Here is a 27,944-nt window from a genome sequence, read left to right as displayed (position 1 = left end):
TACTTGTAACAGGCGAGGTATTTTAATATTTCACTTTGGCTTGTGTGAAGGCAAGCCAGGTTCTCCCCACAAGACAAAGGAATGTCCACCTACAGTGGGCGCAACGCCCTAGAGCAGCATTGTGTAGTGTGTTACCCAACCTCCCCGCACCTCCCGATTAGCATGGCTGACTACGTACGGTGCGAAAGAAGTTCCACATATAAACATAGCATTAGCCGTAACATTCCAACTGTGTGGTAGGATGCCATGATAAGTTTGTTATTTTCTAGGTCATGACTCCTGGTTTTATTAATTTGCTTGTTAAATCGAAGCACTGCCAGTTTAAATATTCGCTGGTTTATCGACGGAGATCATAAATGCATTCTATTCAATAGGTATAGTCATTGAATAGGCATAAATGCAGAGAAGAGGGGACCCTGAACAACCTTTAAATATTAACAGATTAGAATGGGGTTTTTAGCAATTGACTTTTACACCAAAAGTGGCAAATTGAAAAGGTGTGATCCAAGAAAACAGGAACTTCACTTTTCCATGTGAGTGGAACGCAACCGTGCAGTTAATTCGTACGTCTTGTGTTCACACGTTAAGAAAACGAGAAGTCTCAAGGAAGCGAGTGCTGGCAAAGAGCCACTGTTTATTGATGCCATGCAGCCCGTTGTGTGCTCAGAGTCGTCATGATTAGAGGAAGCACAATGTTCTTGCCTCCAATGATCGTTTGCATCAGGGAAATGTTGCAACATACGTAATAGTATGCAAATTAAAACATAAGAGGCCAAATTAATACCCATCAAGGTAAAAAAACTACTGTTTTTCAACTAGCCATTGTTGATATAATTCAAACATTAAATCTGTTGGGTTCAATATATTACTTTACAATTTGGTATGTAAGTACAGATGGACAAAGATATTTAACATAATAATGGCATGTCGCTGAATTCTATTTGTGTAGAACAGAGGTCTTTATACAGCAGCTGTTGTGGTTTTCCTACTTCAAAAGGAAAATGAAGAGCAACTGGGTTTGGCAAGATGTTGAAAACACAGCAACATAGCTCTCTCAAATGCATTCTGGTCAATCTTTGATCTGAAAAAGAAAACAGACATTACAATATAAATATACTATTTGCTAAGATAATTGAAAAACATGATATAGATTTGTATGGAGGTGTTGTGTAAACTGCGGTGTTTGTTTTAACCTCCAGTGTGCAGACAGACAAGCATATATGTATAACAATACAAAGCGGTATTATTCGTGCACAATATCAACAATATGAAGAGGCAATAATTTACCCCTTAGTCTGATTTGTTATCATATCATATCAACACTTTAAAACATATTTATCATTCACTGACTACAAAAGCCATCTACACTAACACCACAGGCAACTTGAGCCCATGATACTGCATTCGAACTACATATACTATTAACACACTCATGCTAATATTTGGTACATTCAATCATATATTGAATGAAGAAACGTGAACAGTAAATGTGCTATCGGTCCATTGCTCGACATCAGTGGTTCACGACCTTTTGCTTGTCATGTACCCTTTTACCATAACGATCAGCTGTACGCATACCCCTACCAGCCCGAACCGTTTTACCACTTTTAGCGCTTTAATGGTTTGCCATGATTCAATCCACAAATCAACTAACGTTTGCCTGTGTTGTGCATGTCGAAGAAAATATTATATGAATACAGAATCCTCAAATGATATAATTTATACACAATACAGAAATATGAACTTGACATGTTTTTTATTTCATGTACGTATCACAAGCAATTTAATCTGCAAGATGCACAGGCCGTGCTCTGCTTCCCTGTAGCTCGCGGCTTCACCACGCAGACATATTCTTGGTAAATCCCATCACCTCCATATGTGGAGGCTTTTATTAGCAGCAGAGCAAGGGCGCCAGCTGCTGGCCGATATCTCACCTCGGTGACGACGCCAGCGGCGATGGTGGAGCCGCTGTAGCGCAGCATGAAGCGGCCGAGCTCGCGAAAATCCTTGTAGCGCTCCAGGCACACAGGCCGCTGCATCTGCAGCTCCACCATGGCGTTCTGGCCCTTTTGAAGGCATCTAAGAAGTGCGGCAGCGTCCAATAACACGTCACGCAGGGAACAATACAATCAGCATTATTAGCATCCTATCAACGGTCAAAGTGATTTCTCGCTCAGATAAGCATTGAGGTGCTGCACATCTCGTGTACAGCCGTGAGCTAGTGGCAAAAATTCCACATTCTTATGCCACCAGAAAGTCTTTCCAGAGGACAACCAGGATTTGAACACGTAACCTTCTGATTGCAAGCCGCTCGCTCTACCGCTGATCCACATGGCCAGATAGCATCATATCACACGAGACTAAATCCTTAATGAAGATCACCGGGAAAAGAGTTATGATGAAAATCAATGCAACTACTTTAATTGTTAATTATTAAAAGTACAGCTTGTTAAGCTCTTAAGAGATTTAAGTGTGTAAAACAAAGGCATTGGTTATGTAATAATGCTAATCTTGAAGTATAAACATAAAGACAAAAAAATGTTGTCTTCTTGAAAGCCAGACAACACATTGTAAAAAAATAAAACATGTCAGTTACTTAGCCACTTAAATTTATTATACAAAGGAGCAAAGTGAAGTTGCTCATGTTTTAATCCGATTCACGTAATTGACAAAATTCTAAATGATGAGCTTCCTGTCCAATGCAAATGAAACGTGCTCCCACCTCGGTTTGGTCTTCACGACCTCCCCTGTGCTCTTGTGGAGAACACTTATGAGCTTCTTGATAACAGCAGGCTCGCTGACAGTCTGGTAGTGCAACAACACCTGGCAAGAGAAAGAGGCCATTCCTCTTCACGGGTGAAGACAACAACCTGCGAGAGAGCCCGAGTGACGTCAAGCTTCTACAAAGGCTGGGTCAGCAGCACATTTCCCACCCAGTGATTGATCCAAGGGCACCTTTGCCCTGCGCCCACAGCAGTCAGGCTAATCACGAGACCCTGCGCCATTTAACCTGCGCCACAATTCTCTTGATGGATCCAAGTGCACCCCTTTGCCCTGTGCCCACAGCCTGGTTAGGCTAATCATGCCACAGCAAACTCTGCTGTTCACATCATTGTAAACATTCCCCTTTCACTGGATCACCAAGTCGAGCATTGGTGTTGACATGTATACAGTGTGAAGTTAGCATGCCACAACTCCGCATGTGTATCCATGTCTCACTGTGTCCCATCCTTCTCTGTCTCTCGTCTCTTTCTCTTTCCCTGTATCACTTTCTCTCAGTTTGTTGCCACTGCAGCCATTAGAGACACTACCATTTAACATAAAGCAACACAAATATTGATTTGCAGTCCTATCAGCATGGATGGCTCTTTACGGTGCGAAAGAAGTTCAACATACATACGCGAGGTCAATACAAATGTATCGTTTTATGTCAATGCAATTTGGATTAATTTATCCCTATGAGACACTCGGGTATATTATCAAAACATAACCTATGTTAAATAGTCAAAGTAATTTCGTGCTCAAAGACACTTTGTGGTATAAATTCTAGAATCCTATGACGGGATGATTATATGCAGAAAACACTGTTGACTTCTCCACAAAGTGGTTTTCATTTTATCAACCACAGAAGGATGATGTGCCGAGTCAACCCCCAAGTACGATTAAACTTTCAACCTTTCGAGAGTGAGCCGCTCACTCTACCACTGAGCCACCTCAGTGTTTGACCACGACACTGACAGCTGCTGTAAGACTGCAGCTAAGGACACACTCAGCTGTTGCTCTCACAGGGAAGCCTCTGGTGATGGGCAGGTCAATGTTGAAGATGAGGATACGGGCGCGCACGCGAGTGCTCGCCCTGATTGGTTCTTTTGGGTCGCACACCACGCTGCCAACGCTGTAGGGACGAGAGGGAATAGGATAGAGCAACAAGCATGTCAACAGCGGAACCACCTGGTGCTGCAGCCCTTCGAGCTGCAGCACCAGGTCACAGTCTGCGGTGCCAAGCACAATAACTTCGGATAACTGCACAACCACTCACATGCTGTAAGGACTGTGTTACGCAGAGCCACACACTGCAAAACATTTTGAGTATCATTTACCCATTACAATCTGCTTCAAACAAAATTATTTTTTGATCATTCGTATTTATAGTCAACGCAAATATTATATAAATACATATATTTTTAAATAAGTTATTAATTACATGAGTAACCAGTTAAGTTTACAATTTATCTTCTGTGAATTTACATGGAAGTCTGTTACTGCCATGCAGACTATTTTTTGTAAATCTACACACATATCTTGGGTGTTTATTCCCGAAAGAAAAGCACGAAAACGCTGTAATTATGGCGACGCAGCCATACCCGACTTTGATCATGTCCATGCCCGTCACGTTAAGGGTGACGTGATCGCCTGCAGCTGCCCAGTCCATGGGCTCGTCGTGTAGCGTGATGCCTGCAATAAGCAACACCTGTCGTGAGACGCCGGCGCACCAAGAACAGAGGCAAACAAAGGTTCTTCACTCTGTCAGCACACTTTAGCAGCCGATTGTTTTTGCTCACCGTGCAGGGGTTCTGGCAAGCCCCTGGCCATTGTCTGTACTGCTACTGCACACACGTGTGGGTTTGGAAGGTGGGTGGCTATTCACCTAGCCAAAAAAAACCACCTGCCCCTCCACGAAACTGCATTAGGCTGTGCAGGTGCTAAATAAAGTACAAGTGAATTAGACGGCCCGGAATTATAAGTGCTTTGTTGTTACCGGAAAGTGAGATGAGAAAGGACATACTGCTGATGTAGCAACATATGGTCTCCAACATGTACAACATGATTATTCACAGCTGACACATCTGGTTTGGTGTAAACAATTATCCTGGAATGAGCCAGCTTAAAAATCAAGTTTCAGCAGTGTGACATTACTAACATTTTCAGTGACATACACTCAATACTTAAACAAAAACAATTGCAAAAAGAATATTTTGTGAGAGCATTGTATATATGTGTCAATTAGGTGCCATATCACATGCATATCTTATTATGAAATTACACATGTGACTGCAAAAACAGCAGTGATGTGACTTCACTGATGCTATTGTTCATATTTAGTTTACCTTTTACTGTGCACATTTCGTTAGCTGGCATAACGACCAGCCTATCGCCAGTCTGCAGATAGCCCGCCTCAACCTTCCCAGCAACAGAAAACCCCGCACCCACGTCTGGTAAAGATAGACAGCAAACGCAAGTCTAAACACAACTGACACATTTCAGGTATTCAGATGCAACAAAATAAACAGGCAGGTCATGTCAAAGCCTAAGTGTCACCTTGCTCAAACGAACAAATGGCAGTGTTCTTATCCTTTGGGGACACTAAACCAGTGATGGCAATTACATATTCCAAATGTGGGTGGGGGGAGGGGGGAGTTTATCATTAGGATGACCATTGTTGGCATCTCACAAAGAGGTAGTTCAATGGAACAACCGACAAGGCACGATGGCTGCGTCGAGCCCCAGTTGCAATACATGAACTCGCAACGTCCTCAGTCAAGTGGTTTATCTGCAGTGACACCTGGCTACAAATACAACATGCCACATAAATCAGATGCTTTGATGAATTTTACGGTTCAGATCTTAAACCCTAAAGGGGTGTGAATCAGACCTTTAAACACGTCAGAGACACAGAGCCTGCAGGGCTTATCCACAGGCCGCTGAGGGGGGCGAAAAGAATCTGGGAAAAAAACAAAACAAAGTTCGTTATTGTTTGCCGAGAGGGGCCATTTCTTCTGGACGTGACACATATCTCATCCTATTTAACTATCAGTGCTATGATTACCTAATTCTGTACGATGCTTGACGTCATCTCACTGAGGCAACGTATGTTTCAGGACATTTTATGTTTCTAAATATTGATGCAGAATCCTTGATTTCTCCTCTAACGTGGTTGTACTTATTCCATTCCTTTTTGTTATTTTGACGATTCTTGGCCATTCTATATGGCTTATTGAGTTCTCCACTGGTTAAACAAACAACACTTTTCTTGTGCGAGTGAACATCAAATGATACATCCTTCAATACCTTACCACCACACTGGATTGTCCAAAATGTCACTAAATTAGATTAAATCTCTTTTCAACTATGAATTAATGAATGTGGATTATAATAATTATCTATCACTTTGTCAGGAGAAGTTAATAAATAAGGTACAAACTTAGCTTGAATGACATTAAATACTTTTAAAAGCTTCTAGAAGAGATTTATAAGTTGAGTAAATAGTAATTACGAAGTATAATCATGTATTGCATTGATGTTTTAAACTGTAAACGTCCAGGCATGTCTGGGCATGGTAGCACATACCTGAAATTCAACACTTATTAGACTGGGTTGATGGATCACACAGGGATTACAATGTGCTGTGACACTTCTGATCTAATGGGATTCAATGTCACCAGCAAATATCAGTATATCAGTAAGAAAGTTGGTACCTCACCAGTCCGTAGGAATTGTAAATAGCATCCCATACTGCATGGGTTTTCTTTCTCCATTTATAATGGTTTAGTTCCACAATAAAAACACACATCTTAAAAATACCACTCAAACATCCCAATGCAGATCATTCATGAGGTTTTTCGAGGTGAATAAACGACTATTAGAACCAACAGTGTAAGCAAGATTACGGGACACACTACTAATGAGCGTGAAGTGAAATCACCACCACAGACATGAAAATCCCTGTGTATGAACGTGAACACTGACATGGCCATTACCTATGCAATCGAGCAGGCAGGGTCCGCTGTACCAGCTTGTAAGCTTCTCCTCTTTGCTTCTCATTGCGAGATTCTCCCCCGAGAGTCCGCTGGTCGGGATGTAAGTCACTTCGGACTCCTGCACGTGTGAATGGTGATCACATGATCAGACGGTTGGGGCAGCCCAGTGCACAGCAAGCCTGCCTATCTGTTGTGACAATCTTATGAAAATTTCAATTCCTAAAAGTGTTACAATAATAATGTTTACAAGTTGTACATTTGCACAATATTCCAAAATGCACATTATTTCCTGTGTCATCTTTTGCTGCAAAATTAAATGTTTCCATCATTCAGTATCCTACCAATACTAATTATAGTATTACATTTTACGATAAACTTTTAATTCCCTCCATAATACCATACAGCTATACCTGTTTTATTTAAAATAAGCAAGCTGCATCACACACGTGATTCTATCTACATTTGGACCTTAGACTGAAGCATCCGATGAGGGGCTCTCACTGAAAGATGATACTGCAATGCTGTAGCATGCAAGTGGTGACCTCCAATCACCTTGGAAATAACTCGCACAGCCCTGCAATTGCCATTGCAACACAACATTGAAACGTTTAATCATCTTACCTTAAAACCAGCTTGTTTGAGAAACTGTCCCAGTTTGCTCGTGATTTCTTCAAACCTCTCCTTTGACCAATTCAGCTAGAAATAAACGAATTCACAGGGATACAATGTTATCAACAGCACTAGAGGCCGATTCAACATTCACCTGATCCTTGGTCTGTTCGGATTTGCAACTGCACGGTATTTTTACGACCAAAACTTCGGAAAGCATGGGGGGTGTGCTTCGCAGCAGCATTGGTTGAGCGGGAGCCATAGTGCCAGATGAAAATCTAGCCATGTGAGAGGATAACACAGCAGAGTTAAATGTTTAAGAAACCCATTTGTGGTGCTGCCATCTCCTGGTCATCTCTCACAGTGATCTCTCAATAATCTAACCTACCCTTCAAATTACTGGATTACAGGCATAAGCTACCAAGCACACATAAATGATAACATTTGCGTCAAATTGATAAGTACATCATTTTATTTCCTTATAGATCTTTTGTCAAATAACTGAAATAAATTCGTGACAAAATTGTCATTGGTCATGGAAGTAAATTACCCCTCACGTTTTCAAATGGAGCAATATGAATGAAAAGCTCAATTCAAACTCTCAGGTGAAGCGACACAAATGGTTTCTATCATGCTGCTCCACTTACCATGTCCATCTTGTTGATCGCGACAGCTAGCTGGGTGACTCCCAGCGACCGCACGAGCAGAGCGTGCTCCCTCGTTTGCCCTCCCGCCTCGAAGCCGGCCTCGAACTCGCCCGTGATCGAGTCAACCACCAGCAGAGCGACGTCCGCCTGTCACACACAATACGTGCACGCGGTGATCCCATGTCACACCAACCTCTACGCAATGTTAGCCAAGGAGAACTGGTGAACACACATCTTCACAACCAGTTATCATGGGAGCAGAGGTGGGCTGGTGGTGCCTGACATAATGGGTCTCCCAGGGTGGCCAGGGAATAGAGTCAACACTATTTGCACCTCCAATTAGCACAGATAGCTTCGTACGGTGCGAAGAAGTATAACATACATACTTATTGTATATTACGTGCGTCTCCAGAGCACGGGAGTCTGACAAGCTAATTATTTTGTGGGCCCAGTTGGAACATCACATTGACAAGTCAACGTGTGAATGGCCTAGTAACAGCCTGAGTCCAGCAGACATTTAATATGTTATAGGAAAAAGGATAGGGCATTTGTACCTGGGCAGCTCCCGTGATCATGTTTGGGATGAAGTCCTTGTGCCCGGGGGCATCCATTAGTGTCACCAGCTTCGTTTTACTTTCAAACTTGGTTAGGCCTACATCCATTGTCACACCTCTACAATGAAAACAGACAAAACTTCAGTTTTAAACCGATTATTAAATGCATTTCTATTTACGTAATTCATAACATTGACACCTTATAACTGTAGAAAATGTTCTTGTGAACGTATGTATTTGTTATTCAAATTTATGAAGTGGGAAAGGTCATTATACTACCGTTCATGGTTGTTCATGCGCACATTAGCATGACTGCAAATAAACTGTCAATATTTATCTTCTAAATTCACCAAATTCATCTTCAAATAACAATATATTGTTTATTGTGAATTTTACTATTCATCATGTTTTCTGTTACTGTGTACGGAATTTAATTGGAATAAATGCGCATGCTCCTTTAAATTTTTTAACTTTAGGTCGCTTCATTCCATCTTTGCACTGTGGACTTTTCCTCCTTGTCTCGGCATCAGGTCTTGCCTCCCATGCTAAAGTGACTTTGGTCTCAATGGGCTATAACTTAGTTCTAAACAGAGGTCATTGATTGAATGACATTTAATGATGAGCCAACAGTGAGATCCTTTACGTCTGACTTCACAGGAGTCAATTTGGGTTTAGGCAGTGTGCCAGCTTCACCTGTGGTCACTGCGAGAGACTCAACTTACAAGCAAAACTATTTCCAGCACAAATTACTTTATTGGCACGTCCTGCTCTAGTGTAGCCAGCTGGGCAAGTGGCTCAAACTAGACCCTACTATTACCGCTTCACTAAATATTTAGACTCTAAAATAGTGAAGAACAGTTGTTTTACAATAAAATGTTTCACGATTCCAAAATAATGGTATTCATAAGCAGTACGATGTTTTTTTTATATACATCCTCTGATTACAACTTTGGTTGCTTGACGTTTTGGACCTTTGGACCTGTGCTCAGCAACTGTTACGCAGATCACTTTTGAAAGATGAGACTACCCTGCTCTCTTGAGTTCTCCTCGAATTAAACAAAAAATGTTTCCTTGAATAAACAAATGTGCCTTTAAAAAATGCAGACGAACAGTCAAGGATGGTAAAAAAATGTATTGCATGCTGTGGCAGTGTGGAGTTGTGGAGGTGAAATGCTGTGACCTTTCGCGCTCCTCGCCAGTTTCATCCAAAACCCAAGCGTAGGCAAAGGAGGCCTTGCCAGCTTTTTTCGACTCCTGCTCATACTTGTGCATTGCCCGCTTGTTGACATTTCCAAGCAGATACAGAAGGTGCCCCATTAATGTGCTCTTACCAGCATCAACATGGCCTGCACACGAAAAAGATTGCAATGGTTAACGCATTACTACCGTATATGTAAATTAATATCAACAACACTTTAACCAAGAAAACTATGATTTGAAGCTTTCGTGACTGCTGGAATCCATACTCTTTGGTTCTTTTGGTACCTGACTTTAACGAAAGAACCAAAGACCAAGGAAACTATGTAAAACATTGCCCTTTCTAAATGAATGTGTTATTCGCAACATCATTTTATAGACCCAACAGATAAAACAATATTACTTTGCCTATCTCACATGGGTTGTTTTACAACCCAATTTGCCAGGTATTACATGTTGGGGATCTAAATTTCCAACAAAGTTGGTGCTTCCTGCTCAAGCGAAAAGGGGCAATGATCAACCATATTGGTGTACATTTCCATATTTTCACATGGCAGGGGCCAGTCTGTTCATAAGATACCCTCTCGTTGCCTTGTCCAATAATGTTTCTATCTAATTCGCATTGTTATGATTCGATTCGCCGGTGCGTGTTACCTATTACGACGAGGTTGATGAGCTGCTTGCCACCCTGTCTCTTCTCAAGCTCAGACTTCACATCAAGCTTTGTACGGTTCTTTCCGGCCTGCTTGCCAGGAGTCCCTGTCCCAGTGGGTGTGTCTTCTGTGTGTAGACCCACTTTGGCAGGGGGCTTAGGAGACAGTTTCAGATTTGACACCAACGTGGGACCTTCAGAAAGCAGCGTTTGCTTTGTGCACATCGCTGAAGACGAAGTGCTTTGAACGGATTCGGAATGGGACTCCTTATTCGAGGTATTTGAAATCTGGCCATTTGGACTGTGAATTAAAAATTGTAGTTGTAAATGCAATGCATGTAACACATGTTAAAAATGATAAAAACCACTGTAAAAATTTCTACGTAAAATAGTAAAATGCAAATGTATCTAAAGTAACACACATACCTGCCAATTGAGGCATCAAATCCAATGGTCTGTTTTCCTGATATTGTCATCTTTGCAACTTTTGGTACAATGTCAACTCTGCTTTGGAGACAGATGATGCCTCCCCTCTTTTCCCTGCTGCCACGCAAAATGTAGATTGAAACAATATCATTAGCATAGCTATTTTTGCTAATGTTAAAATTATTAGCATCTCCATTGGGGCAGTGCTTATTCCAATTAGTGGTTTTGAGCCAGTGCTGTACATTTCCACATTCAAGTGGCGGAGGGCAGTTTCTCCGTGAGGATAACCACCGTTTACGAAAATAAATCCAACTTAACGAGATACGAGGGTCACTTTCAATTAAGTAAACAACTAAATAATGTATTTTAAAACTCACTGACATAATAAATATGTACTCTACTTTCACTTTCTAAAGCCTTGTCATTTTGATAAGCCCAATTGACGAAGCGAAACCTACAAATTAAATGAACAACATGTTTGCAGATACAAACCCAGGTTGTGTATCAGAAGCGGACAGGTGAGTTTGAGAAACAGGTAAGGGAGTTTATTTCACGATTGTAAAAAAACATATTTTAAACATTGGTCACGTGACTGATGCCCAGTGCCAGAGCTTCCTCTGATGACATCACAGCCTTGCTGGGGTCCCCTCGCCTCTTCATTCACAAGGCTGGGGGGTGCATGCCCCCTGGACTATGTTAGTCTACGGACCTCCGCATGCCAAGGGAATCTGAAAGCCTGGATGGCAGGACACTCTCCTGTGTCCGTTGTCCAGAATTTTTTTGATTTTACATTACCCAAACATATTTCAACAAGGCTACACGAAAAAACAAACCCACCCTCCCTGTGCATTGCAGTACACCATTATAGCAATGGTTGACATACAGAGATCTCTGCTCAGCATTAGCTTCTTTGTCTTTTCTGCAGTTTTTTTTTTACAAATGCTAGTTGTATGTTGTTACCAAATCAACTTATAAACCAGCTGAAAGCAGCTTTTCTTTATAAAAACAGGGAATTACTGACTTAATGGTTCCAGAATTCAAGGCCATTATGCAGCCCAAAACTATTTTCACAACTCAGGGAAATGATTATTTAAAAAAAATATTGATACCATCCACGTATGACAATGGAGTGTTGGCCTGAGTTGACTATAAACAGCTTGCTGTAGATCAGGGGTGGGGAGCCTATAGCCTGAAACTACATTTTTCATATGACCCATGGCCACATGAGAACTACCACTTTGAAACAAACTACATTTATCTATCTATCTGTGTATCTTAGTCACACTAACCAGGTACTTGTGGAATCATTTGGACCTGGCAACACTATGTTTAGCACACTCAGTCTTGAAGTGACATAAGTCGTTAAAGAGTTTGTTAATGGGTGGCCTGGTCAGGGTATTTTTAAGGCCTATTTCAGCCCTCGGTAAGGAAAAGGATCCCCGCACCTTATGTACACATTCTCTTATCGAGTAGAAATTATTTTCAGTGTACAGTACATCCACATGCACTGTTGTAATGCCCAGGCACATTAAAGTGAGCAATGGGGCAGTACTCATCTCTGTTGGTGGCCCTCAGCCAGTGGCGTCAATATTCCATTACCAGCGCATCGGCCATTCTCCATATAAATAACCACTGCTGACTTCTCACAAAGTCAAAGTGGTACTAATTTCTTCACCCATGACAGACGTTGGGCTGAGTCGACCCAAACCAAGTTTTAAAGCCACAGCTTTCTGATTATGAGATTATAATTTTTCCCAGGATCACCCAGCCAACTACACACAGGCTTGCAGTAACACAAGCATATCTAAATGTTGTAATATCAACTGCAGTCTTTATTAAAACAATGTTACAAAAGCCACTCAATCAAATCCCATTACTTTTAAATAACAGTACTGCAAGAAAATTATACATATGATTACAAGAGTAAATTAAAGATCCACTAAAGATCAAGAATATTGAGCCGAGCCTTGGTGAAGTTTTGCTCAACTAGTATTTTGAATTAAAAGGTATAAAACAGCCAGAAGCGAGCCATGACAGTGACACGAATACACATATAAGTTATAACATAATAAAAAATACTGAAGCATCAATACAATCTAAAAACCCACAATATATATAAAATATCACAGAGCTGCACTTTAAACATTTCGGCTTCAATTCACATATTGATAAAATGCCTTTCCTCAGACCCACACACGAGGACACACAAACCTGAGTTGAAAGGAGCTTTCACCAAGTAAGAATCAGACCCCATGCACTGAAGAACTGAAGCTTTACAAAAGTACTTCTCATAATTGATAGAATTACAAATATTTATACATTGCATTAAAACAAAATATGTTTGGCAGAGCTCACAATACTATCCTAAAGCACTACATTTAACAAGATTACACAAGAGTCATTTCTAACATTAACAGATTCATGATGGCTTTCTCAGTGATTCTTCTTAATTACCGTTCTATATATCTGTATACATGCCAAGCATACAAACACCAAACCATTTGTTCTAACCACATGACGAGAAACTGGATGATTTAACAAACCAAAATACATTTTTAGAGGTGCAGTTAAAAGTTTTCAGTACAGTACTGTCATAATTTAATAATAACAGGATGTTGAAAAATATTGGTCATTAAATACCAATCTATGTTTTCAACTCAGTAGATTTTAGTGTTTTGGTAAGGGCCAAGCTTGGATGGTTTGCTGTGGTTGATAAAACGCTATTATAGCAATGTAGTATTTTCAAAAAGGCTTTTGTGTATTATAATAGTAGCATATAATTGGTCAATTATGAAATAATGTATTAAGAAGCAATCTAAGTTTGCTTCCAAACCACTGCAGTCGTGTAGCATTGCCTGCTAGAGGAAAAGAAGGTTTCCTAAAAGTATTACTACTGTAATTCAAATATACATCCACCACATCGTTGTGAGCTACACCAACTGTCAGATTTTTTTTTATTAAATGTTTAAAATTGGGTTTTTATTTACAACTTCTTGTATTAATGATTGAAAAACTAGTTTTTTTTCAAGGAATACTACCAAAATATGAAAATGCAGAGCTCACTAAATTAACTTTGCTCATTTAAAATGTATTTCGTATAACTTGCCCAGGTTTATTTACTAAAATAAAGAGTGTATACTTATACCTACACTCGTTTTAAATAACTTTCTTCACTAACTGCCACAGAATGGGGGTTAAAAAAGTTAATGTACATACTATGAACCTTTTTGCTTTTTTGCTTATTTTTACCAATAACTTTTTAAAAATGCTTTTTAAAATGTATAAAGACACTAAAATTACACACGTGCCTAACGACTCTAGATTAAACTTGCTGATGTATGTTTTGAGGTCATTAATGTTCATGACAGCTTTGAACACATACTACGAAGATTAATTATTGTGTGGTCAATCAATATTCACGTACATTAAGGTAACTAAAATACCACCTATGTGCAGGTGGTCTGATAGATTTATTTCCAATTATATAATAGTTTACAACTGCCACCTATCAGTGCATAATAACTGAAGGTATATTAGTATAAGCATTGCAACGACACCTAAAAAATAATAAGACAATACATTTAGATTAGCACAAAGAAGCATGTCACTCAAAAGTGGAAATCCTGGAGGGTGCTGGTGTATGTTGCTCTATTTATCCAAGAATTTGTCCCTGTACATTGAAAGACAGGATTTGTGCCTGGCTTATATTCGATCAAACATTACTTTTTGGTACACTCTAAATATTGCAGTATTCTCATCTGGACATGCAGTTGCCAATGTTTTTGGAATTTGTTTTAATACATTGGCAATTACACGCAAATACAGGATATCAACTACCACGTTCATCTAAATGCAGTAATGAGAAAAGAAATTTTGCCAGCAGAGCTACCAATCCCCACTTAAAACTTAATACTGGACTTATCCAAAACCTGAGTTTAGGCAGTCCATCAATGACTGCTATAAAATATTTGAATAGATACACCAAGCATGAATTGTAGTTGTTCTTTTGGGAATTGTGCTCACTTGAGCGCCGTGGTGGCGAGGTGTTAACTACCTTGAATAGTGTGCAGGAGGTCATGGGTTGAATCCCGACCCTGACCCATGTATGTTCTCCCGTTAGTCACATGGATTTTTCTTTGGGTCCTACGGTTTTTCCCTCCACTCACTATGTGTTTAGGATGAGTATTTGGCTGCTATACATTTCCACGTTAAAAGCCACTTCTTTGAGCTATAATTTGTGGCCAGGTCGCTTCTTTAAAAGAGCTACATGGAGCTCAGCGGGCCTTTCCAGGCAAAATAAAAAATAACGTTCAATGTACGATTATAAAAAGGTTTACTCAAGCTGTCATATAAATTATTTAAATATTCACAAACTATATTTAATCATTTGTATGGCATACTATTAAAAGCCACGTTAGTTTGTCAAAGAAAGCTAACCAGGAGTACCAACATTAGCATGATATTACACCACCTCTCCTCGAGTAAATGCATTCTTCTGGAGGCTTTTCACAACATCATCTGGCGATGGCACATCAAAGTTAAAGAACTTAACTTCTGCGAGTGGATCTTCTTCTTCTTTAACATGCACATGTTTAGCCTGCCTCTCATACTCAAACACTCGAAAACGGATTTTACTTTTATCTCTCAGTAACTGGTTTGGTGGCTGGAAACAAAGAGCCATAGCAAGGCCGGAGGGATTCTTGAACAGCTGTGTTCTGTTGGTTCTCGATATTTTCTGGGAGCGACTACCCACTGTTTGCTGCTTTATGTTTTTTGTCTCATGTAATATAATCTTAGTGGAAACAGCATTGCAGAGCATGTTTGGTTTTACATCCGAAAATGGTTGCACGTTCTCTAAATTTACATTAAGTGGATAAGTTGAATTGTGCACAGCTTTAATTGCTTTAGGTTTTAAGGCTGATGCTGAAATTGACTCTTGAGATGGATGCCCACATTTGTTAAGATCAACAGCCAAGGCTGAGTCAGACATTACATTTGAGAAACCCGGAGCCAAATCTCGCAAACGAGGTGAAGATGAAAGAGACTTTGTGGCATTTTCATTATGCCGCTTGGCAAGATCGGCCAAAGATAAAGATCCGATTGACAAGCTGTTTATGCCAGTACCAATGGCATTGCTCACTGATGATGTACTGCTTTGTATCTGTGGAGGCGATGCTTGTTCCTGTTTGTTAATCAGAGATGCAAGACTTGGTGTGTCGAGTAGAAAACTTCCCAAATTGACCCCTCCGAGGCATGGAGATGAACTGAAACTACTCTCAGAAGATCCCATGCCATCAGCAGGTTGCATAAGCTTTTCTAGGCCAATGGACATAACATCTGAGGAATTTGATTCTAAACTCTGGGACAACACATGGGCGTTGTGATATTTTTGGCTAGATCTAATAGTTCCGATGGCCACCGGCTGTGTCAAGGAAGGGCTGTGGACATTGTTGGCGAGTGCAGACAGCAAGAGGCCTCCTGATGTACTGAAAGGAGACCAAGAACCCTTTTCCAAAGACATTACCTCAGTTCCACTAGCTAAAGGTCCCTTTGCAAGTTCAGCTAAAGACATATTTTGAGTATTTGATGGTAAAGATTTGAAAGAAGAATTTAAGTTTTTTTCTGAGCACTTGTCAACTTTCTTATTGTGGAATGATGTAGCATTTTGCAAAAGCTGTTCATCATTTAAGAGGGATGAAAGCGATAGGCCACTGATTTTATTTGATTCCTTTGAAATTTGCTTAAATTCTTCAGATTGCTCAGTCCCTGTTATTTCTGGATTGTAAGTTTCTGACAGAAGGTGGCGTAAATCTAAAGATTGCCCGCACGCCGATGGATTAGGTGAATATTGTACGGAACTTAAAGCATGGGATTTGTCTACTTTTCCTGAACAAGTGCAACTCAAGTCAGACGACTGAGGTGGAAGGTGCATTCCTAGTGAACCAGGTGTGTCATTGCTGTCAATTCCAATACAAGCTGGTAATTGTACAGATATGGCTTCTTACCTTACGAGAGCCAAATGACAATTGTCGAAGACCAATCACGACGGCCAGACAGCAACACATGAAGGAAAGATGATGGGGTTGGTGGAAAGAGAAAATGAAAATGGCATTTTGTTAAAAATTAAAAAGACAAAAACATCAAAAGAAAATATTGCGGGCATATAATGGTACAATGTTTTGTTTCAATAAAAGACATTCATTTATAACAAACATTCTGAGCATGTTTTTGTTACATTGCAATGGATTCCCATCAATATTCAACTTGTACGGGCACAAAAAAACCCTGAAATAACCCTTTTCCAGTAAAATACCTCTACTGCTGATTGTATTAGATTGAATTAAAAAGGTATACATTCCAAATGAAATGCACTACTTTAAATTGGTTTATCATTACTTCATGTTATTGTACATGAAATGAACATTTCCACTGAGTCTCAAATCTCTTTTCAGAGGTTCCCAAAAGTGAATGTTCGGCTGATTAATGTTGTAATGTGGAAGGAAACTGGCTTATCTAGAACGAGCCCACAAAGGGGATAACAAAGATTAAAATTGATAGGTTCATTACAAATGGCTGTACTGCCATCTCCTGGCCACCTCAGCTCAGTGGTTTTGTGAGTTTCACAAATAATAATGATACACGAAACCCTGCCGCAATAGCAATGGATTATGGGTCTATGCCACCACATTTGATGCTATACTTTCCTTAGAAACCAAAAAAAACTGAGCTGTATTACACTTCAAAAACCTCTACGCAAATATATTCTGCCTAAATAACCATGAGATTTAATTTACAAACCATTCTTACCTCTTGAAGACCTGGGAAGCCTTTGTTCTTTCACTTCTGGACGTGTTTTGTCACTTTGCAAAAACAGGGAATCCAGGGCTTTCTCCATCTCAAAGTTGCTGTTCAAAACCGCCTGCACCATCACTGGCTCAGGGAATGCATCCCCAGCAATGTTCCTCATCTCCTCAAGGCAAGAGTGCAAGCGTGCTAGGGAGAAACACCACCAACATCATGGTCAAAAGTCCATAAAATGTAAATGTTTTAAAGCCAGCACAGAGGTGACAAAAATATGAATATTGTACCAGTACACATTTTATATCTGTTGTGTTGAAATTCGATTTTACAGTAATGTTTTGTTGCTGCAGTGGGAAGCAGACTGGAGCAGTAAAGCATATATATACTTGAGACCATGAAGGTCCTCTACCCAAAATTACAGCCAAATATTTAATAAAGAGCAAATTACGTCATGTGGTCGTTAGCACATACTACCACTCCCTATCTCCCAGTTCCACCCCGTCACCGGGGTGTGCCCACATCTCACTGGCCCAATATTATGCTTCCCCTGCCACAGGGTGAAGAGCTAAATGTAAACGACCCTTCTGACAGCACAGAATACCCAATCACAAGACGAACAGTTCGTGGTCCTGTACCTTTGTCTATGTCGCTGAGACCCAGTGTGTTGGACTTTGCAGGTGGTTGTTCTTCACATTCTTCATCTTCTTCTTTCAGTGGCTCATCCACGAAATTTGCCAACTGGAAATCAGCCCTCTGGTACATGAACTGGGCAGCTGTAAAATAAGATTGGTTACGATTATGAACGTGTAATTATGGTAAGACAGTAAACAAAATGCAATAGAGATGTTCGTAAATTTTGTTAATATAATTTACCATGACAATAATGAGAAACGTGCCTCTGCTCAGACAACGATGGGCAAAGCGCTTTCTTCTCGTAACTCTGATCAAGTCCTGGAAATTCCACGTCGATAATGGGGGTCCAGTCTATGTGAACTGGTGTTGAAGACCCACAAAGTGGTGTACATTGTGTGGACCTCAGAAGGAGGAAGCGCTGAATATTGAGAATTTAAACTCGCAATAAAATGCACCAGTCATGCTCTTCTTTGACATCTATATACAGTTTACATTCTATGTCATAGAGGTCGCGGAAACTTCTGATCAGTAAAATGTAAAAAAGATACCTGTTGCCGGTGAAACTCCATAATCGTCTTCCACGGATTGTCCGTATAGGTCATCCTCCTCAAAATCTGCAATACATCAACAAGAACACATCGGTCAAACAACCAAGGTCACGACACAAAAAACTAGGAAGCCCTATCACATACCAAGTATACTTTTTATATTCTCTAGTTTATGTGAAGACGGTGGATTGTAAGGTATAAAGAAGACTGGTGACAATGTTTCTGTGCTAATAACCATGATGCCAAATGGTCGTTTGTAAAGATCATGCTTTTTCCTACAACAGATGGCAGTGTTGAGAATGGTGAATTGTAATGTTGACAATGCAGATGATAAACTATGCTTTTTATATTGGTAGTTATGATTTGTGAAGGCGATTGCGATGTTCCTGCTGTTGATGAGTATTCTTGTGCTAATGTTGGTGTCGCTGATGAATTTGATGCCGTCGATAATCGTGATGCCAGCGATGTTGATGCCACTGCTGCTGATGATGTTGTTTGATGGTAATGTTCTGCTGATGCCCATTATCACTGGTCCATTGTGAAACTCGCCACCACCCGACAGGGCCAATTAGTAAGGTGTATCACGTAAACAAAACGTTCCAATCGGTCACTACAGCACATCGTAAATCCGTGTGTTTACTCTCCAACACACCAGTGTGCTAAAGTCATAACTAATTGGCACGTTTAACGAAACAAACCTGACTAGCTGGCTGTGTCGGCGGGTTTCACGTCACATTAATATTTACATGATCTCACCCAAAACATCCTTTATTATGAATTGTGAAACTTCTGCTGCTGATGATGCTGCTGCTAAAGCTACGATGATGTTGATGCAATATACTGACGACGCGGACGATGATTTCGACGGGAGATGTTGAAGTGACGATGATGTGGCTGTCGCAGTGATGTTGACGATGTTGGAAGTGACGTTCGTGAGACGATGCCGCCGGCTACATTAAAGTTATGTTGTCGACGACGTTGCTGAAGTGATGTTGCTGTGACGCTGGTGATGATGATAATGATGATGCTGCTGCTATCAAAGTGATGATGAGCGATGTTGATGTTCCGCAGGTTCAGGCCCTGCCGAGGGGCCGCCGCTAGGCAGGCCCAGGCCTCGCCGCCTCCCGCCCTCTCACCCTCGTCGTAGTTGTATCCCCGCACGCTCCTGTGCCTCGACATTTCGCGTCGCTGGCGTGTTTATCCCCGTGATCTTCTGTGTTTGTGTTTGCCGTGCGAGGCGGACGGTGCCGACGCGTCTTAGTCGCGAAGCGGCGACGCTCTCCTCCTCTCCATGCCGCACCGTCGCGGCGCTTATCCAATGTGCGGAATGTAATCGCCGATGCCAGACCGGTCTACGGAATACAAACCCGCACGTGTCCATAGCACGAAATCTAAACACGCGCGGATTGGTGAATAGGCGAGAAGGCGCGAGTGTGTGAAGTGTCACGTTCAGATAAAAGTGAACAATGTGCACACTGACAATGTGTCTACTGACAATGTGTACACTGACAATGTGTACACTGACAATGTGTACACTGACAATGTGTACACTGACAATGTGCACACTGATAATGTGTATACTGACAATGTGTATACTGATAATGTGTACACTGACAATGTGCACACTGATAATGTGTACACTGATAATGTGTACACTGATAATGTGTATACTGATAATGTGTATACTGATAATGTGTATACTGACAATGTGTACACTGACAATGTGTACACTGATAATGTGTACACTGATAATGTGTACACTGATAATGTGTATACTGACAATGTGTATACTGATAATGTGTATACTGACAATGTGTCTACTGACAATGTGTACACTGATAATGTGTACACTGATAATGTGTATACTGATAATGTGTATACTGATAATGTGTACACTGATAATGTGTATACTGATAATGTGTACACTGACAATGTGTATACTGATAATGTGTATACTGACAATGTGTATACTGATAATGTGTACACTGACAATGTGTACACTGATAATGTGTATACTGATAATGTGTACACTGACAATGTGTACACTGATAATGTGTATACTGATAATGTGTACACTGACAATGTGTACACTGACAATGTGTATACTGATAATGTGTACACTGACAATGTGTACACTGATAATGTGTATACTGATAATGTGTATACTGACAATGTGTACACTGATAATGTGTATACTGATAATGTGTATACTGATAATGTGTATACTGATAATGTGTATACTGACAATGTGTACACTGATAATGTGTATACTGACAATGTGTACACTGACAATGTGTACACTGATAATGTGTATACTGACAATGTGTATACTGACAATGTGTATACTGATAATGTGTATACTGATAATGTGTACACTGATAATGTGTATACTGATAATGTGTATACTGATAATGTGTATACTGATAATGTGTATACTGATAATGTGTATACTGATAATTGTGTATACTCTTAGGTTTTTTTTGGTAAAGTCACGTAGGTAAAAAAGAAATAATGAAAATAAATAACAGAATAAATAACATAAATAAAATAATATAATAAAATACAATGTGTCCCAGATGAAGCCCAGATGAGCCAAGAAGCTCGTCTTCAAGGGCGACTCGGTCATGTGGCGACTGTTGCGGTGTTTGTGTGAGGATACTGTCAGAAGAACACAGTATTTAATCTGAACGTCTTCACCCACCGAGGAGAAGCCCACGAAGTCATTGCCCAGCTTCACAACTTCCTCCAACACCTCCACAAGACAATGTCTTATATCACTTGTGCACTCAGCAATGCTGTTACTCTTCCAGCAAGCAGTAATATACTATTATTTTTAGGGTGTGTAAAGATACTCCTATAGGCTGTACACTTTGTAAATGTACTTCATATTGTAGGATTTTCAAACCCATACTATTAAATATTGACTTAAAGCTTTCATGACTGCAGGAATTCCTATTTTAGGCTCTTTGTTATTTTCCTTCAACCTATCTACGGGACTTTACCGAAAGACCCAATAATATACATACTCCTATTAGCTGTATGATTTATAAAGACACTCCTATTACCTGTAGGATTTAAAGAAACCTATTAATGGTATAATTTGTACTGACGTGTTTATATGGACTATGATTTATAGAAACACGTCAATCAGCGGTACAATTTAAAATGGCACATTCCTATCAGCTGTAGGAATTATAAACCCCCCCGCACGGTACAGTGCGCGGTGTACAGTGCGTGGCGGAGTGAGGAGAGGCGGAGTGAGGCGACCTGCTGCGCGGCTCCATCCGGGCGAGCCCGGGCCTGCCCCCCCCCCCCCTTGACCTGCCCCCCCCCTGCCCTGCCCCCCCCCCTGCCCTGCCCCCCCCCCTTGACCTGCCCCCCCCCCTTGCCCTCTGGCCCTGCCCCCCCCCTTGCCCTGCCCCCCCCCTTGCCCTCAGGCCCGTGTCTGCGCCTGGAGAAGGAAGAAGCGCAGGCGGCGCCCGCCTCGGCCTGCGGAGGACCTGGCCCAGTCGCGACATCGCGGTGAGACTCACCCGGCGGGTGAGGGGGGGACGCAAGCACGGCGGTGCACAGACATTGTCGCTCACGGCAGCGCCGCCCTTTCTTGTCGTGGTTGTCGCTCACGGTAGCTGGGAATCATCGCTCGGAATTGACTCGCCGAATCGTGTGGCTCTGAGAAGTCGCCCTGCTGTGTGTGAAAGTGAAGGTGCAATGTGCCTATCACAACCGACCCACTGCTCATCCAATGTACAACTCGGTTGAGTGCAGGAGATGGATGTGCATGTTGCACTTCGTTCGTACCGTACGTAGCCAACCGTGTTGCTCATCAGACGAAAAGCCTCGTGAGTTCGGTTAAACCGCACATGGAGCCGTTATCTAAACTCCCGCTACCATCGAATGGAAGTACTGTACAAGACTCGACGTTCAGCTGTAATGTCGCCAGTTGCTCTTCAGTCGCCACAAGTGAGATCTGTGGCTGCCGTTCTGCTCTCACGAGCTCTGCTTGTGCTGAATGGGGTAGAAATGCTCCCTAGATACGAGTATTTAAAAGTGCACGTTTAATACGTGATTTATATTTGCTGCTAAAGTGCTTGAGTGCATAGTATTGATGCGATGCCTTTGATCAAATTATTGCGGATCTGTGAAGCCAAGCAGGTGTATGCCTGGATATGGCTCTGGATGAGCGACCACCGATCCATGTGGTGGGCGGCAGAGGGCAGTGTTGGAAACTCAATTTGTGTACTTTAAGTCCATGCTTCCAAGTCTATGTGCCCTGCTTTTCACCAACCTGCACTGACCAGCATGGTAAGGTGTAGTCAAATAACCCACACGACTCGCACTGCGTGCAGGAGTCCTTCATCCAGCAATGGACTGAAGTAATACTGCTTAATCATTGGTATTACGCCCATAAAATCATTGGTATTACTCCCATAAAATCATGCCCAATGAGTTCCTTAGCACCATCATTGTGAATTAATGAGTCCTTTGCACCATCAATATAACCAAATACTGTACATGTAATAAGTACCCTCAAAATGTTTATGTTCTGTGGAGTCTACACTCATTCGATGTATGTTAACATATTTTGCAGCGCAAAAGCCAGTGGAATGATGCATTCTGGTTGGTAATGTGCCCAAAGTCCGTCCCTTTGGGTGAGAGCTATGGACAAGGGCCTGCCACAGGTAAAGTGGTTACATTTCGATTTAAAGCTTTCGTGACTGCAGGGATTCATCTTCTTGGTTCTTTCGGTAAAGTCACGTAGAAGGGAAGTAATAAAATAATAAAAATAAAACATAATAAAACAATTCTCACGACGTTTCGGCCACAACGCAAGCAGCCGTCCTCAGGTGAAAACCAGGTCCGTCGAGGCGACAGAGTCTGAATGAAACAGCACACGGGCTTAGAGCATATATATAAGCTGGGCGCATTGACAAAGGAATTTGCTTATCAACAGGAATTTAGCATATTTATGGGAAATGCAGGAATGTAATTAGTACTGCATATGCATGTGCATTATGCAGGATTAACAGCATCAAAGGGAGCTGCAGTTACTGCTGCTGCTGCAGTTTCTGCTGCTGCTGCAGTTGCTGCTGCTGCTGCAGCTGCTGCTGCTGCTGCTCTTGCTGCTGCTGCTGCACTTGCTGCTGCTGCTGCACTTGCTGCTGCTGCTGCACTTGCTGCTGCTGCTGTAGTTGCTGCCTTATCCATTTTAATATAACACTATGTATTATTCTACCCACCCTAATGTGTATCATACTGCTATATGTTTACTGTACAATTACGACACCATACATTACTCTGCACACTGCACCATGCCAGTGAGTGGAACGCGGTCTGAAAGTCACCGTTAACGTGAACACAATCAGTTAAGATCCGAAATGGTTTATTACGTCCTTCCAATGATTGCTAAGCCAGAATCCATCTTCTCGGTTGAAATTGTCTCTGTGTTTGTTCATGAGGCGATCCACATATACAAACACAGAGACAATTTCAACCGAGAAGATGGATTCTGGCTTAGCAATCATTGGAAGGACGTAATAAACCATTTCGGATCTTAACTGATTGTGTTCACGTTAACGGTGACTTTCAGACCGCGTTCCACTCACTGGCATGGTGCAGTGTGCAGAGTAATGTATGGTGTCGTAATTGTACAGTAAACATATAGCAGTATGATACACATTAGGGTGGGTAGAATAATACATAGTGTTATATTAAAATGGATAAGGCAGCAACTGCAGCAGCAGCAGCAAGTGCAGCAGCAGCAGCAAGTGCAGCAGCAGCAGCAAGTGCAGCAGCAGCAGCAAGTGCAGCAGCAGCTGCAGCAGCAGCAGCAACTGCAGCAGCAGCAGCTGCAGCAGCAGCAGCTGCAGCAGCAGCAGCAACTGCAGCAGCAGCAGAAACTGCAGCAGCAGCAGCAACTGCTGCAGCAGCAGTAACTGCAGCTCCCTTTGATGCTGTTAATCCTGCATAATGCACATGCATATGCAGTACTAATTACATTCCTGCATTTCCCATAAATATGCTAAATTCCTGTTGATATGCAAATTCCTTTGTCAATGCGCCCAGCTTATATATATGCTCTAAGCCCGTGTGCTGTTTCATTCAGACTCTGTCGCCTCGACGGACCTGGTTTTCACCTGAGGACGGCTGCTTGCGTTGTGGCCGAAACGTCGTGAGAATTGTTTTATTATGTTTTATTTTTATTATTTTATTACTTCCCTTCTACGTGACTTTACCGAAAGAACCAAGAAGATGGTTACATTTATTGTTTATATTCAAACAAGGCTGCATAGCATTTTAGATTCAAATTTGGTGTGAAGATTTAATGTCATCTACTATTTTTTATGTCTGCAGAGCAAGGGTGTTGAAGATTTTGAAGGTGACCAGGTTACTGAAGACCTGCTGGCAGAGCAAAGCCACCAACCAAACAACCAGACCGTGTGTTTTGATTTTTTAAAAGGTATTGCAATACAATTATTATTTACTGTAATGATCGTAAATTACAAATAACTAGCCAAACAAGTGCAAGGTTTTTAGATATAATGGTTAATAATTGTGCATAAAGCATGCATGACAATGATCTACCAATGTAATTAACAAGAATAATCAATGTATTGTTCCTTGGAATACTATTTAGGAATTATAAATGTTCACATCAAGAGGTTAGATTTACCTAAACCTGCAACCACTTGAGGGCAATTTGTTTCCCATATTGTACAAAAAGATGTTTCAGGTCAGAAGAGCCTCAACTGCGTCTGTACTGGTGTCGGCTGCTACAAAGCAAACCTCAGCAAGTGGGGGGCCGTCTCAGCCAGGCCCAGAACATTAACTTCTTCATCTGTGGTGAAAAGCGGATGATGCCTCGCCTTAGAGCAGCGGTGCGCAGCTGATGATTTAAGCACTGCTGTTGCTGACCGTGTGTGGGCCCATGCCCACAATTGGTCGTCAATGATCTAAGTTAGTCTGATGGATACAAAATGAATGAATCAGGAATTAATATTCTTTGGTTCTTTTGGTAAAATCACGTAGATAGGTTCAAAGAAAATAACAAAACTACGACCTTTTGATCGCAACGCAAGCAGTTGTCATCGGGCTGAAAAAAAGTCGTATTTTTTTGTTATTTTGTTATTTTCTTTGAACCTATCTACGTGACTTTACCGAAAGACCCAAATAATATGAAATACAGTCACAATGTTGCCATACTGACATGAACATTGTGGCAGTAGAGTGCTCATTTCTATGGGCAGCTCGGAGCTAGTGGTAGAATTTCCACATTCTGGGCTATTGACTTCGCACAAAGTGGTGTAAATTTTATTCGACCCCTAAGGAGTTATGATGATGATGGGCTGATTCATCACACAAATCTGTATTTGAACTCGTTAAATTCTGGTTGAGAATAGAAAACTTTACGTGCAAAACGGCCAGGCATGGTTTACCTTATTTGCTGAGATATTGTCTTTTGTGCTGCTATTTATTCTATTCTGAAATCTATACCTTAGCATTGCAATAGCCATTATGTGAAAGGTTACTCATGATTGCTTATAACCATGTTCACTGTTTTACAGATGTTGTGGCCTATGTTGATGTCTGGTCCAGCAGCCATAAGGATAACTACACGTGGGCCTTCAGTAAGCAATTGCTGATGATGGGAGCAACAGTAAGTACTGAATCATCCGCCTATTTGCACTGTATTGACCACAGTAGCACAGTTCATATAACTGCTTCAAACGACAAATACTGCATTGAGGCATTTTGGTACTACACAGATATTGGTGCAGTAGTTTATAATCAGTGACAGAACTAAGCAGATGGATACAATATACTAAAATGTACTTTTCTCTATACGTAGAAATATTCGTTGCCAGAATACAATTATTAAGAGAGTAAAGAATTACAGGATTCAAGTCTTAGATGCTTCGGGCAAAATGGTGTGAATTCCTTTATAACGTAAAACGTGTCTTATACGAGTTTACTGATTGTTTCCTGTAGGTGGCAGTATATGGTAGTGTATTAAATATACACAGTTTGCCTTTTGCTCACGTTTCTATTACGTTTGATACCTTACCCTTTTGTATATAACAAAGTTGCTCAAATGATCGAATTTTAATCAAACAAAGACTTTGTCTTCGCCACACTAAAGTATGGACTAAAACTCCTGTATAATTACATTTAAAACTATACTTACAATGAACACATGCATAATTCTGTCAAACAGCCCCAATAAATACTGTGTATTAATAAAGATATGCTGGCAACATGGTCATTATAACGACTAATGTAAATGAGCTGTAGGAATTTACTGAAGAACTTAACAAAGAGGTCTGCAAATGTGTGCTCAAGATAAATATAGCAGAACAAAAGTCGAGTATAACATGTTTGCTGACCAAAAGAAAATAATTTCTGAAAGGACACAACTAGAAAACGATATATAAGGAATCTAATATTGTCTGCATTAGCTGATCATCATATCTGCTACACAGCCTGGAGCAACGATGTCGATGGCCATTGTCATAAACTTGTTGATTGCAATACTAAATAAATGAGGTGCTAATCTGTAACATGATTACCCTCATGTGCAAGGGAAGCTTTAGGCAGAAAATTACAGGTTTATAGCAGATTGTAAATGGTTCATGACACTTTGACGATTTCTACTTATTGGTGAGTTGTTAGTACAGCATATTTTCGACCTTTAGGGAATATTATCGAGGAATTTTGTGTGACAATGTTTTCAAAGATAATAGTATTTAATCTTCCTGATTGGTGAATAACATTACATGTCTTGTCATGTGTTGCTTTCTTAACAAAAGGCTGTTGTTTTTCATTATGTGATTAAAACAGCATAAGCTGTAATGACCATATTTGGAATACACTGTATTAGGATTCCTCTAATAATGCTCATAATATTCTATTTAGTGCCGGAAACACTGATGTTGACACTTCATTGGTCTGTAAAAACATGTTCCTGTTAAATACAGATGTAAAAAACTACATCCATTGTCAAGTATATTTGACTTTGGTTCATATATATAGCACGTTTTATGAAACTGTAGCTTTTGTTCTTGGAGGCTGTTTATATTGATTAATAGTGGCTCATATTCTTTGGTTTTTTCGGTAAAGTC

The 27,944-nt window shown here is 40.9% G+C and overlaps 2 protein-coding genes across 2 annotated transcripts in view; one reads left to right on the top strand and one right to left on the bottom strand.

Annotated features, from left to right (window-relative positions):
* Nucleotides 1-609: 609 nt before the first annotated feature.
* HBS1L (HBS1 like translational GTPase) lies at nt 610-20,019 on the bottom strand. Its single transcript, XM_061559679.1, is given in 19 exon segments — nt 610-1,081; nt 1,935-2,079; nt 2,723-2,823; nt 3,787-3,895; nt 4,365-4,455; nt 5,109-5,213; nt 5,654-5,722; nt 6,759-6,876; nt 7,380-7,454; nt 8,015-8,161; nt 8,569-8,686; nt 9,749-9,914; nt 10,420-10,718; nt 10,844-10,919; nt 10,922-10,960; nt 17,651-17,836; nt 18,280-18,417; nt 18,826-18,891; nt 19,962-20,019. Coding segments are annotated over 19 exon segments (2,103 nt in total). The 5' UTR covers nt 20,005-20,019; the 3' UTR covers nt 610-1,069.
* Nucleotides 20,020-22,219: 2,200 nt separating this feature from the next.
* The window catches only part of MCPH1 (microcephalin 1), a 113,387-nt gene continuing 107,662 nt past the window's right edge, over nt 22,220-27,944 (top strand). Inside the window, 4 exon segments of the mRNA XM_061559680.1 lie at nt 22,220-22,347; nt 23,417-23,507; nt 25,180-25,285; nt 26,391-26,482. Of these exon segments, the coding sequence (XP_061415664.1) occupies nt 23,487-23,507; nt 25,180-25,285; nt 26,391-26,482 (219 nt within the window). The 5' untranslated portion in view covers nt 22,220-22,347; nt 23,417-23,486.

The sequence above is a fragment of the Lethenteron reissneri genome, chromosome 26 (assembly GCF_015708825.2).
Source record: "Lethenteron reissneri isolate LAM-NWPU_2019-01 chromosome 26, ASM1570882v1, whole genome shotgun sequence".
Classification (NCBI taxonomy): Eukaryota; Metazoa; Chordata; class Hyperoartia; order Petromyzontiformes; family Petromyzontidae; genus Lethenteron; species Lethenteron reissneri.
Note: the sequence above shows the minus strand (reverse complement) of the source record. Positions and strands in the feature narration are given on the sequence as shown.